Below are 14080 nucleotides of genomic sequence, written 5' to 3' on the forward strand. Positions count from 1 at the left end.
AATATAGCATGCTATGTATATTAGTGTATCAAAATTCATGCTCTGTTGTTTCAAATGAATGAATGAAAATCTACATGCAGAAAATTGTGCACCAATGTTGAGCCTATAAATTCAGATAGAGACAGTACCTGTTGTGATAGAGACAAGAGTTAGCATTGGTGTTGCTTTCCACCGCTGGAGACAGGCTCTTTGTGAGTAATGGAGTTAGGTTTGATGCTGAACCTGCAATGTTTAATCTAGACTGGTAAGTAAAAAGCGGTTAATGCTAACATTGGCTATGTAGCAAAAGCAAAACTTACAAATAGCTCCTTGAAAAGATCAGGGGTAAGAGACTCTACATGGTGTTAAAACGTTTTGGCAGAAAAAATGGTACTAAAAGAAAAAAAGGTGCTGAGAAGAGAATTAGGTGTGTAAAGTTCAACTTTAACATAAACATTTGCAAAGGCATCTGATACAATACAAGTGTAATTATATAAATATAAAATTGCTAATATAAAAAGGAAATATTCACTTGAAGGATGACAACAAGGTTATGACCTCACTGAAAGTCTGACTGGATAAGAAACACAGTTCAGCCCAAGTCCTAAAATATATAATGTGGTTGGCAGTTGTTACTGATGCTGCACATTCTTTCTACGAGGATCCTGGTTCCCAGACCAGTGAGGCCTACTACTGTCCAAACAGGACGAGGTGTAAACTCCTCACACCTCCCAGCTGCCCCGGCACACTTCTGCAGCCAGAGCTCACAGGGAAAGAGATACCAGGGCAGAAAGAGCAGCATTAACATGAAGAACTGATAAATTACATTCAGTGTCACACTAAACTACATTTACATGTGGTTGATGACAGGACACAGCATCGACTGAACCTTTAACTTATGGTTATTCTTTGTTTATTCGACCAGACATTCATAAAATTATTATTGGATATGTTTTGGTAACAGACAGTAACATGTTTTGGTAACAGCTTCCAGTCACAGCCCGTGACTCGCTAATGAAATCCCTCAGGTCCAGAGACAGACCTGTGGCCCAGGTACAGCCCCTGTCATGGCAGGGTCACGTTCCCAGGCTGCAGCAGTGTTTAGTGTGAATCAGATTCCTTTATGATGCTCGTGCGAGCTGCCAGGTCACACCTTGTTCTGGAGCTGGCCTGTTTCCCATGGGACCCCCTGGCCAAGGTGTCAGCCCTGCTCCCAAAGCCTCTCAAGACCAGAGGTGGCTTTCAGAGGTGCAACCTCACACCTCCCACCACATATATGGAGCAGCTTCCCTGTCCCTCCTCACTATCTTCTGACTGCTTCAGCAGCAACACACTGACAGCTCACTGCTCAAGGAAGAGCCGACAACAACAGCACGACTACAACTAAAACTACAGCAGCGGCCATGGAGAAGTCCTACTGCTCTACTCTCCAGCTCCAGGACAACTCTTTCCTGTTTGACTGCGAGTCCCTGCTGGAGAAATCGAATGATCCTGTGGCCTATGATCCAGCCTCAGACCCTGGTTACTTCAGCGCAGGCAGCAGCCTGTCTCCCACCTCATCAGTAGACTCCTTTTGCTTCTCCCCCACCACCCTCCAGGCTGCCGGAAGTGAACAAGATGCCTTGGACTGCTTCCTCTTCAGCAACCCCGAAGCACCTTGTCTTCCCCAAGAGACACAGACTCTGCCCTGCTCTAGATCCTCCACAACCACCTCCACCACAAAGAAATCAAGGTCTAGGTATCCGGGGAAGAAGCGGCAGACAGCCAGCGAGAGGGAGAAGCTGAGGATGAGGGATCTGACCAAGGCTCTGAATCACCTCAGGACATACCTCCCACCTTCAGTGGCGCCTGCAGGACAGACCCTGACCAAGATCGAGACACTGCGCCTCACCATCCGCTACATCTCCTACCTGTCAGCCCAGCTGGGCCTCAGCGAGGAGGTTCTGGAGCAGAGGAGATACTCGGGTTTCATGGAGCAGCCCCAAACCCTCCACCAGTTCCTGGATCAGCCAACAGCCAGCTACAGCCCACAGGAATCAAGCTGTGATACAATGAGCACAGCGCAGCTCTCCTCTCTGCAGCACATATATCAGGTATGTTCACATTATATGCTTTTCAATAAACTGTTTCATATCATTTACAGTGCATCTCCAGAGTGTTACAGTTGAATAAGTTTCGAACCAAACTCTGTTTTCTTTTGCCAGGTTTCTAGTGGAGTTTGCTTCACCAGCGAGCAGTACTGGGTGCCACAGCAACAACTACATAATGTCACTTTTTCTGGACAGCACTGAGGCTTATATGACTATTAATCCACTCAACTATTTTCATTGCAACAATGACCTCTATCAAAATTTATAGACAAAACCTGTCATTTTTGTTATTTTGAACAAAATATATTTCTGTCTTTTTGTGTGTTTTTGTATATAGAACTGTGTATTTATTGAGCTGTCACAGTGTGAACAGAATAAACATTTTTATTCACAATAACCCTCGGGCTCGTTGATGTATTTACTATTTTACAAATTTTACAAACCATACATATGAAAACATACAGACTTGACTTCACTTCCCTACACAAACACTGCAGCTGTCAGCAGGACACTGAGGTGTTAAACAGGGAGCACATCCCCTCTAAAGACTTTAAGGAAAGACCCCTACTGGGAGAGGTGGCAGCTGAACTAGGACAAGTTAATTGGCACCTTTTCTGTCCTGTGTAAACATGTCTGGTTCTTCAGAGCATGAAAACAACCTCCTGATAAATAACTGTCTCTGGACTGGGTTCAGAGACCTGAGCAATTATGCTGTCAAATAGATTTTATTCTTCCTCTGGTTCTGATTGTCCCCCCTCTGTTGTGTTTGGATTCATACCTGACCCAGAACTTAATATGGGCATAAGCTATGTCAGTCTGTGGTGGAAGATGGCCGTACCACTTTGTGAATTGATGTTTCATACTGTCCTTATGTCAACAATGTGATGTGTGATGTTGTCCAGATGTCTGCAGCTGCTCTACAACCTCTGTAAAATCCAAGCCTGGTCTCCTTCTATTTGTTCTCAGAGGTGATTGTCCAAAATACTTTTTTAAATGTGGAGGTACAAAAAATGTCACAATTTATAATGACTTTTATTTCACAAACTGGGAAGATGCAAAAAAATTAAATAAAATTGGTGAGCACAGAATATCACATTTTTTTATGTTGTGAAATTCTGTGATCTTTAAAGTTTTTTAGGGTTAAACAGTACATACATCAAAAAATACATTTTCCACATACAAAACCAGATTTAGGTATCAAATAATCTTTAAAAAGGCTTTATCAAAACTTTACATTTAAAAAAATCTAGGTGTGTTTGGGTTACTAAACAGTAGAAGAGGCTTCACTGGTGAACCAGTCAAGCACCTGTTTCTTGTTCATGTCCACCCAGTTCATGTTGGCCTTGGTTCTCTCCAGTGCCTGCTCAAGAGACGTGGTGGCCGAGCCAAACTGCCCTGCATTGTCCTCTTTGAACTGCAGCAGCTAGAGAGGAACATGGAGAGAAGATTGAGATTTCACTCTGGGACATAGCCTATGTATGTATAGTGTAGTGTAGTATGTCAGCACGAACAGGTACAGAACAGAAAAACCACCACATTTTCTCATAGGAACATTTACTTATATAACAACACTTGGATATAGACTTCATGTGTAACTTGTATTTTTTGTGCAGTATCTTGCCGTGGTGGAATGTAACAAAATACATTTACTCAAGTACTGAAGTACAAATTTGAGGTATTTGTAGTTACTTCTTGCTACTGTATATTTTTACTCAGTTACAGTTTGGATGGAAATATGGTATTTTTTACTCCACTATAATTACTTTACAGCGATAATTCTTATTTGTCTTACAAATTAAGATTTACAGATTAAGATTTCACAGGGATATGAGGAGTTCATAAAATTGACAAAACAATTCTGAGTTTTAAGTTAAAGTCATTCTGCTCCAGTATTTCCATGGTGTCATATTACTTTTACTTAAATACTCTCTCCAACACTGGTATCTTACAAAGATTAGAATGAATGTTATAAATATTAATTCCATCAGAAATGATGGATAGGAACTGAAAAATTGAAGGTGAAACTGTACCTGCTTGTAGTCAAACTCAGTGGAGAAACGTCTGGTCACTCCATCAATTAGTCTTCCAAAGGAAAATGATCCACCACCATAGCTGAAGAGAAGACAAAAATAAGAAGGCATTGATCATTTTGAAAATAACCACTGGCTGTGTTACCAAAGCTGTTTGGTTGGGCACTTCTAATTTGTGTTTCCTCTCTAGCAATGTGCCAAACCTTGGCACTGCTCTCCTCTTCTTGCTGATACACAGAGCGCAACTATGTAAATAAGGGGAAAACTTACTTATTAAATATGTGGCTCCATTTGGATCTGACAAAGTCCCAAGCCAGAGGTTGACCGATGGGGTTACCAGCAATGTAAACAATAGTGTAGGTGGCGTCCTGCTTCCGGATCTTCTCTGGGTCCAGACTATACTCCAGATACCTGAAACAAATTCACAGTGAGGACAAAAGGCAAACATGCACCAGTATAACTCTGCAGTGACCACTCCAAAAACACACGAAAAGCACAGACGGCATTTTCATTCAGAGCAGGGGTTTTCGAAGTGTGGGAAAGAGAGCGTCCCCTCAGAGAACATATAAACAGCAACAGTTATTGATTTTATTTTTTCTCACGCTGCGCCTCCCCTGAACTTCTCTGGCGCCCCCCTGGGGAGGCGCAAGTCACACATTGAAAACTGCTGACTTAGAGCAGAGTGTACCATCACCTTAAGAGGAAGAGCAAATGCAAAAAATGAGAAAAGAGACATCATTCAGCATGATGTCAGCGCTACCGACCTGTTCAGCAGCCAGGGCTGTTTGGTGCACGACAGGGCATACATGAGTTTATCAGCTTCTGAAGCGATCGTAGCATTCTTGTACATGGACCACGCAAAGTCCCACTCCTTCACTCCTCCTGCTGCAATTGCACTGCAGTACACTGTGGACTTCAAGTTGGGACTAATCCTGCAACATTTGAAAAAGACGGGTAAGAGTTAAGGTGGTGACAGCAGTGGCTGAAAGGGAAACACTGAAGGGAAGGAAAGCATGGAGGGTTAACATACGTGTTGTTAGCAGGGTTTTCCATCCACTCTTTGAACCAGCCAGTGGTCAGATCGTTACAGCCTTTCACTCCAGTACTGCAGGCTAAGGAGATTGCATTCACCTGATTGTACCTGGACAGGGAGATGAGAGGGTGCAAAGGTCAAGAGGATGGTCACACAAATTAAGTCCTCCATTAAAACATGACACAACCAAACAAGACTAAGAGTCTGCTGCGACACGAGCGGTCAGTTTGAGGCTGTACATAGGCTCAAGCTAAATGCTAAGGAGCTCACAATGACAATGCTAACATGCTGATGTTTAGCAGGTGTTGTGTTTACCAGAGCCTGGATTTATCAAACTGCTAAAGGTTAAATTTTGAACTTAAGAGAAAGATAAAAGCAAAAATCCTGCATTTCACTCCTTATCACAAACTAAAGAGTAGCAACAATTTATCAAATGTCTTTTGAGGTAAAAAAAAAAAAAAAAAAAAACATTAAGAGAGCTCCAGAGTTCAGTTGGTGAAGAGTGTATCCTGGATGACTACAGTACAGAAACAGAGCCAAGAATGCTTGTTTTCTATCTGAAAATACTAACAATGATAATAATAATAATACATTTGCTTTTTAGCATTTGACAGGATGTTACAACACTTTATCGTTTTTACTTTTGTTGGCATTCATCAGGGGTGCAAACAAACAACAAGAGTACATCTGATTTTATTTGCAATCACTATTTTCACTATATATATATATATATATATATATATATATATATATATATATATATATATATATATATATATATATATATATATTCACCTTATTATATAAGTACTCTGGCTTAACTCAACGACAGAATGTCCTGCAGCTGAATTTTGTTTCCATTTTAGGAAATTTCCTCTTTTATTTCATCCCTATTCATATGATCATTGTAATATTATGACAAGAGGTTCATCGTGCTACAGTGATCATTGCTATAGCACATTTGTGCGTTCAAAAAATTGAAACAGACATGGTGGTAAACAGAAGGCATGTTAACTTCCTTACTGGTCAGTGTGCTTCTCGGGGATCTTTGTCCAGTTGAGAGTGATCTCTTTGAAGTAGTTAAAAAGAGGCGTGACCTGCTTATTTATGTAAGCCTGAGGAATGAAAATACATGTGTTGTTAATTTGTACTTCTGTTTGAAAAGAGAAACGTGTCGTCCAGAAATAATTAACTAGAGTTACATACACACAGTTCATACTGTGTGATTTACATAGAGTACAAGTGTCATTTAACACTTTTTTGTTAGTGATTTTTTTTTTTTCCAAGATCGGCATTGGAATTAATTTATTCATCAAGTATACTGTTGACCATTTTTTACGAACCTGCATGGGTCCATACACTTCACTGCGGTCAAACATGAGGAAGAAGTAGTTCAAGTTGCGACTGGCTGTCTCCCAAGGCATGTATTCTACTTCTTTATTGAGGAACTTTGTGGTCTTCAGGGCCAGAGTTGTGGTCACCATCTTTGCCCTGTAAAGGTCATATACAATTGCTTACCTCTCTCTTTCAATATTTGACAGCAATGCTTTATAAAAAAAAAATTATGCAGATAAAGATAAAATCAAATAAATATAACATATATGATATGGTGATATGATATAAATATGATGTATATATGATCTCACCTTGCAAGGTTAAAAGCATCATCAATAATTTGAGCCCGGTTGATCACTGGAATATCCTGTAAAGAGAACAGGGGTTGAAGGTATGAGGAGGTCATTTAGCAACACTGCAGCATCATTTCCAGTTGCCGGTGCTATACCTTATGTTGGGAGCTCAGCTTGGCAAGGAGACGCTCCCAGTTGTCAGAGTCATAGTTGACTCTGTAAAAGCCTCTCATATCAATGTTGGCCACCAACCACTCATTAACACCAAGAGTCATGTTCTTATTTGTATCTGTTTGGATAGAGATGAAAAGTGAATGCATCCCTTTTACACTGTGTCCATCACCCTGACACTGCTCTGAACATACACCTGAAATAACTCTTACCTTCTTTCTTATCAAGCCAGTACTGTTCTCCTTCAACTCCAGTCTTAATCCATGTAATGGGAACATACCACTCATAGCTGGAGCCACGTCCACCCAGACATTCATATGCACATAAAGACACAGTATACAGAGAGAGTAGGTGAGTTTAGTATGACAGAGTAATACATAACCACACACTGTATGTTCAGCATAATCACTGAAACATTAAAAAGTGGTTCCTACTTGAATGGTGATGGTCTGTCCACGACAGAGTCTGGATCCAACAGGAAGTGTTTCTGGGTGATGATTCCGGTCTTGGTGTCGATGGTGACCACAGGGAATCCCATCTGAAGGATCCATCGGTTCATGATATCCTCCACAGTGTGGGGCAGCGATATGCCACCTTTTTTTACTGCCTGGGAGCAGGAATATTCAAATATTAATAACATCATTCATTGCTCCCTGCTGAGGTATTCTCTTTTACCTTTTGACAAATAGTTCAGAGGGCAGCCATCAAACAGGACGTATGTTTGACACATTTTCTTGATAATATACAATTCACTATTTCTATTTTAAGTATCAAAACTTGGCTGACTGTCAATCACAGCTCGTGCACATGCACACACTCATGCAGACAGGTTTACCCCCGACCTCCCTCACACATGCTGCCAGATGCGCCTACTACACGCCCCTCGCTTGTACGGGAGACAGTTTTGGAGCTTGGCAGAAAGTGGAAAGAGGGACCTGAAACTTGTGTCTGTTCACATTTTCTGCATATGTCCTGGATGTTCGCAAGCCAAGTTCGAATCCTGCTTTAAGTACCAGTACATCTACATCTATGCCTTTTAGCTGATCTCCGAACTGACTTATTCTACTGTTGACCATTGATCGCTGAGTCACAACAAGCAGGCAGATTAATCCTACATATTTTTTGTTGGACAACACTAATGCGGCAAATATAAGATAATGGTAGCGTTAAATGCTAAAATACAGTGTACAGTAGAACAAGTAGAGAAGAGGTATAAAGTCAATAAAATGACACGCATTAGCTACTGGTCATACCACAACAAGTGAGACTGTAGCACAATAACCCCTGAAAGGGGTAAACTAAACTTGGGTGATTTCTTTTTTCTATGAATTCAACTTAAATTTGTAAGAGGTAGAAAGTGCTAGTTCTTCTTCTAATTGTTACGTAATCTCACTTTAAAATTGCACTAATCAATATAAAAAATAGACTCACAATTGCACATTAGTAAACTCACTTTAGACTAGCCCAGCACCAAGCAACAGAGAAAACAAATTTAGTGACTAGCTGGCGAACACAATGGAGTGTTTTACTGCTAAAGAGTCAGACGTATCCCTCAGAAGTTGGTGGAGAACAAACCAGAGCTAAAAGAGACTGAATAACATTGGCTGTCCAGACACATGACCCCAAATAAATGCTAATGTTTCTGTGTCTGCTCCTGAATGTTTAAATTGGCAACTGTTCGCTAACACGTTAGCCTTATCACCTGTATAAGGTGATGCAGTATGTCAGTAGCTGCGTTTCCATCAACCTGCTTGATCTGCGGCTTGAAATTGCGAACTAAAAATGGAGTCATGGAACCACATGAATTTTGAATAAACTCTCAAATGTCGCAATAAAATGTATATGTTTGCATGTGGTGGAATTTTACACTATTCGGCAAAGCAACATTTCGTGACATAAAAACGCTCAACAACATTGCAGGCTGTTATCTCCCAAAAACCCCTGATAAGTGGCTGCTGCCAGATATAGGCTAATAGTGTGATATCGTTGGAGTAAATTAATGGTTTTTGAGGGATTTCATTTTTAAGAAGCTGTTTTGTGGAAGTTAAGTAGTCATGATGAAGGTGCTATCTTACCATTTCCAGATGCTTCCAGAGGTCTGTGTAGACTGTGTTATTATACTTGAACTCCTCTAAGTACGTCTGCAGACAGATATTAAACCATTGGTTACACTCCAGCTTTGCTTTTGTGGTGAACAAAATTAATTAGATGGAGGTCAGTTTCACCTCACATGCAGATTATGCTAGTCATCAGTTTAATCAGCTGTACTCACATGGAGTCCTTTGGAAAAGACATCCTCAGTGATAAACTCTGAGAGCATCCTGAGGACTGCAGCCCCCTGTGATAGAAAACGGAGGGATATTAGCAGCGTTAGTGGGTGACATATCAGATGTGACAGAATTACAGCAATCTGTCAATGAGGATCAGTGATTTCATTTTATTCTGTAGTCCTCAAAGAGAGTATCAAGAGTCCATGATGGGGGGTCAACCATAAAAAAGAGTACAACAACAACAAGTACATGTGGTTGTTGTATAACAATAGAACCTATTTTTACTCTGTTTATCTAAGGTCACAGTCTTGCTATGTGGGACTTGCAGAGCCAAATACATTGGGGTGAGGTTATTGTGATGTGTTACCCTTAATTATACTCTACCTTGCTGTATGTGATGGAGTCAAACAGTTCACTGATGTGCTCTGGCTTCTGGATGTCCTCCTCTTTGGATGAAAGGGGATGGGAGGAGGCCAAAGCGTCCACAGCCATCACACCAATGATCTCATTCAGAACTATTAGATCTTTCTGAAAGATACACAGAGAAGTGTTTGTATCTTGTATTGTGGCATAGGAGCTCGGAGCATATCAGGGTCACAAAATGTGTTAAGATGTTATATTGATTTCTACATCTACATTGTTTCACACTGGGTCATCTTGAAGAAAGGTGTATTCAGTGTACAGTACACAGCAAGTTAATTTTCAACAGAGAACAAAACTCACCATATTCCATGTTGGTTCAGCGTCATGGGCTCCAAGATAAGACACATAAGAGGCAAATCCCTCGTTGAGCCACAAGTCATTCCACCACCTCATGGTCACCAAGTTCCCAAACCACTAAGAGGACAGACCTTCATTTTACTGGCAAGCACATTTCAACACCAAGCACAATTAATATCAAAGATTTGATTGTTTTTTTTTTGGGGGGGGGGGGGGGCAGTACACCACTGGGTGTTGTTCAGTGTGATACCATGTGAGCGAGCTCATGGGAGATGACTGTTGCCACCCACTCCTTGTCTCCATTGGAGGACACACCAGGATTATATAAGAGGGCAGTCTCTCTGTAGGTGATCAGGCCCCAGTTCTCCATGGCTCCAGCACTGAAGTCAGGAAGAGCGATCTGATCTAAAACGATTACAGAGGTTTAATATTGGTCATTTCTTTGACAGCTATGTGCATGTGTTGGTCTGTGGGTGTCTGTGGTTCATACCTGATTTGCTCAGAGGGTAGGAAGAGTTGTAGTAGTCCTCAAAGAATGCCAGGATGGGTCCAGTCTTCTCAAGGGCATATTTTCCTTGACCCTCCTCTATGGCCTTCCTGCGAGCCCAGATCCTGATCTGCACAAAATAGTGTTTTTTTTAACTAGCAAGAAAAAATGATGGTGGACCAGACTCCTGACGGGACCAGCTGCATCCTGAGTCCAGCAGAGGGCAGCAGAGAACCAACCAACCAACATGGCAGAGCGGCAAACACCAGATGAGCCAGCACAGATGGATTTCATTAGAAGTGTGGTTGTTTGAACTCTTTCATATTTCATAATTTGAGCAGTTCAGATTGGTAGTTGGTAGATTGTAGTAATGGGTGTTAGCAGCTTGTAGCAATAGTAGTAGGGCTTATTAATGCATTATAAATAATTAACAACAGATTGACTACAAATTTAGTTGCCTGTAGTGAAAAATACACAATACAGCTAACTGCTAACAGTAAAGTTCAGGGTCTATTGGGCTTAGATCAATGTCTAGAATTGGCCCTTATTCAAGCTGTAGGTGCAACATAGTAGCAGTAATGTTATGTAGTAGCAATAGCAGATAGTAGTAGCAAAAAATTAATCACTGAAGTGGTTTGGGGGCAAAGTGTGATTTTTAATCCTGATTATTAATGTTAGAGTTCATTGTTCACAAAATCCTCTTTCCCCTTGTTCCGGGGGGGGGGGGGGGGGGGGTAATTAACTATTAAATACCAAATACAACACGCACTACAAAGTGACTGAGGAACAAACACTATAAAATGATAACAATAATACAAGAATTCACACACAAATATAAATAATATGTTTTACACCAATTTCCATTTGTACAATTCTGACTGTAAGATATAATAATTAATTACCAAAACGCCTGCGTCTGGATTCGTCCCAATGTAGGCAAATTCACACACAACAAAAGCCAGCAAGTAGGTTGACATAATCTCTGTGGGTTCAAAGCTTGTCTGGGTTAAATTCTGGCCATGTACAGTGATGTTGACAGGGTCTGTGTGGGGACAAAGACAGAAGGAATGAGGAGCGACATGCTCATTGTGTGCTCATATTACAATACAACACAGAATTTTATGTCAGTAGCTGCAACTAAAAGTGTGTTATTGATGAAGGGGAAAACACTGAAGCAAGAAGTTACCATAGTTCATGCCGTTGGACAGAGCCACAGTGTCCTGGGGGTGAATGAGGGTCATGTGGAAGACAGCTTTCATAGCCGGCTCATCGAAGCAGGGGAAGGCTTTCCTTGCATCTGTTGGCTGCATTTGAGTTGTGGCCACAACTCTGACAATAGCAGACAACCACATCAAGATGAGAAATTTCAAAGCAACACCTGACCTTTAGATACCCTCAGACTTACATATAGTCCCTGTTCAGTTACTTTTCTCTTGCTGGTGACACCTCCAATAAATGTTAGCAAACCATGGGAAATGGGTGTGAACTTGATGCTTTTAACTGAACTGATTTGTGTCATACAAGGTTTAAAAATGTCAACTACTAGGAGTAACTAGGAATAAAGTGAGAATATTTCACATCCTACAAATAGCGACCTACATAACACACCACACATAAATATTACATAGAGTTTAGGTTTAGAGGTGCTAGTAGGCTGATTTTGTTACCTTTTTTTTGTTACATAGACCAGCTGTTTCCAGTCTTTGTGCTAAGCTAAGTTAATCAGCTGCTGGCTGTATCTTCATATTTGACCCAAACAGACACAATTATCGTCTAACTCTTGGCAAGAAAGCATATTTCTCCAAAAATTGACATATTTCTTTAAAGTAAAGGTCTGGTTTAAAGGCATGTTTTGCGATGCCTATAAAGTCATCAAGTTGTCTGCTTTACAACATATTAGTGTGTACTCTTTGTTCAAATACTGACTATACTGAAACTATACTGATATATTTCAAATAAATTCAATTAAATAAAAAAATAATTAAGATTATAAAGAACATCTTACTTTTTCACTCCATCTTCAAAGTATTCACTCCTGTAGAATCCTCCCAGGTCGTCGGACAGCTCTCCGGTAAAGTCAGTGAAGAGCTCGTACATGCTGCCGGCCTGCAGTGGGCTGTTGAGCTGGACCACCAGGTACTGGGTGGGAACCTCCAGCCAGGTTTTGTTCAGCTTGGGTGCAGTGTCTCCGTTCAGGCCTGTCAACTTGGCATGGTGTCCATCGAAGGTGGTGAGGTTCAGCTTGTTGGAGTGGATGAGGATGAGGTCGGTCTCCCTCACACATCTGAAGACCACTGTGGAGTTTCCAGTGAAGATGTACAGGCCATCTGCATTGGGCTCCAGCCGGGGCCACAGGGTCACATTATAGGAGACAGGAGCAAGGGAGTCTGGGAGTCTGTAGCGCTGCCAGAGCTCAGCTGGGGTTGACGGCGTGGTGGAGGAAGCGGGGGCACTGGAAGTGGCACTGGAGCTGGTGGTATCAGGGCTGGCAGTGGACGGAGATGTGGCTTGATTCTTGGACTTCTCCTGACTGTAAACCACAGACAGGGCTATGATGGTGGCCACAGCGCCAGCGGCTACAACCACACAGGCTACTGCCACCGCTTTGCTGATGTAGAAGCCTTTCCCCATGTCTCCAGCAGAGAAGAAGAAGACAGAAGGTGGTAACTGGTTGCTGTTTATGTGCTGCTTTATAAGTTCAGCCCAAAGTTAATGGTTGATCTCCTGGGCAGGGAAAACAGCTGAAAGTACAATGAGTTGTAAAAAGTGTTTGCGATAAGAGCAAGTTCTGCCTCATCTGTGAACTTTATACCTGCAGAGTGATTCTGAATAATGGCCCTCTTTACAGGTTGGCCTGTGGTGTTTATTCACTGCTGTAAATTGTGTGGTGGTGGAACTCTGTGTGTGTGTGTGTGTGTGTGTGTGTGTGTGTGTGTGTGTGTGTGTGTGTGTGTGTGTGTGTGTGTGTGTGTGTGTGTGTGTGTGTGTAATTTTCAAGTGTACAGGTGCTGCTCATATAATTAGAATATCATGAAAAAGTTGATTTATTTCAGTAATTCCATTCAAAAAGTGAAACTTGTATATTATATTCATTCATTACACACAGACTGATATATTTCAAGTGGTTATTTCTTTTAATTTTGATGATTATAACTGACAACTAATGAAAATCCCAAATTCAGTTTCAGAATATTAGAATATTACTTAAGACCAATACTAAAAAAGGATTTTTAGAAATGTTGGCCAACTGAAAAGTATGAACATGAAGTGTGAGCATGTACAGCACTCAATACTTAGTTGGGGCTCCTTTTGCCTGAATTACTGCAGCAATGCGGCGTGGCATGGAGTCGATCAGTCTGTGGCACTGCTCAGGTGTTATGAGAGCCCAGGTTGCTCTGATAGTGGCCTTCAGCTCTTCTGCATTGTTGGGTCTGGCATTTCGCATCTTCCTCTTCACAATACCCCATAGATTTTCTATGTGGTTAAGGTCAGGCAAGTTTGCTGGCCAATTAAGAACAGGGATACCATGGTCCTTAAACCAGGTACTGGTAGCTTTGGCACTGTGTGCAGGTGCCAAGTCCTGTTGGAAAATGAAATCTGCATCTCCATAAAGTTGGTCAGGAAGCATGAAGTGCTCTAAAACTTCTTGGTAGACGGCTGTGTTGACCTTGG

At 41.4% G+C, this 14080-nt stretch overlaps 2 protein-coding genes across 2 annotated transcripts; one reads left to right on the forward strand and one right to left on the reverse strand.

Annotated features, from left to right (window-relative positions):
- The first annotated feature begins 1275 nt into the window (after window positions 1–1275).
- Window positions 1276–2270, forward strand: mespaa (mesoderm posterior aa). The gene is made up of 2 exons (XM_071489319.1): window positions 1276–2072; window positions 2184–2270. Exons 1-2 carry the CDS (start codon window positions 1383–1385, stop codon window positions 2268–2270), a joined length of 777 nt encoding a protein of 258 aa, XP_071345420.1. The 5' UTR covers window positions 1276–1382.
- An 812-nt stretch (window positions 2271–3082) lies between these two features.
- Window positions 3083–13077, reverse strand: LOC139628214 (aminopeptidase Ey-like). Its single transcript, XM_071489665.1, has 20 exons — window positions 12414–13077; window positions 11595–11737; window positions 11311–11450; window positions 10412–10538; window positions 10172–10326; window positions 9925–10038; window positions 9586–9729; window positions 9204–9269; window positions 9007–9072; window positions 7366–7538; window positions 7144–7220; window positions 6916–7049; window positions 6779–6834; window positions 6476–6623; window positions 6156–6247; window positions 5130–5240; window positions 4864–5031; window positions 4370–4510; window positions 4100–4181; window positions 3083–3492 (listed from the first exon to the last, which is right to left on the reverse strand). The coding sequence occupies exons 1-20, from the start codon at window positions 13037–13039 to the stop codon at window positions 3334–3336; spliced, it is 2922 nt and encodes a 973-aa protein (XP_071345766.1). The 5' UTR covers window positions 13040–13077; the 3' UTR covers window positions 3083–3333.
- Window positions 13078–14080: the final 1003 nt, after the last annotated feature.

Source organism: Trachinotus anak, unplaced genomic scaffold (genome assembly GCF_046630095.1).
Source record: "Trachinotus anak isolate AG129_WGS33_773 ecotype Australia unplaced genomic scaffold, CSIRO_AGI_Tana_v1 ptg000011l, whole genome shotgun sequence".
Taxonomy (NCBI): Eukaryota; Metazoa; Chordata; class Actinopteri; order Carangiformes; family Carangidae; genus Trachinotus; species Trachinotus anak.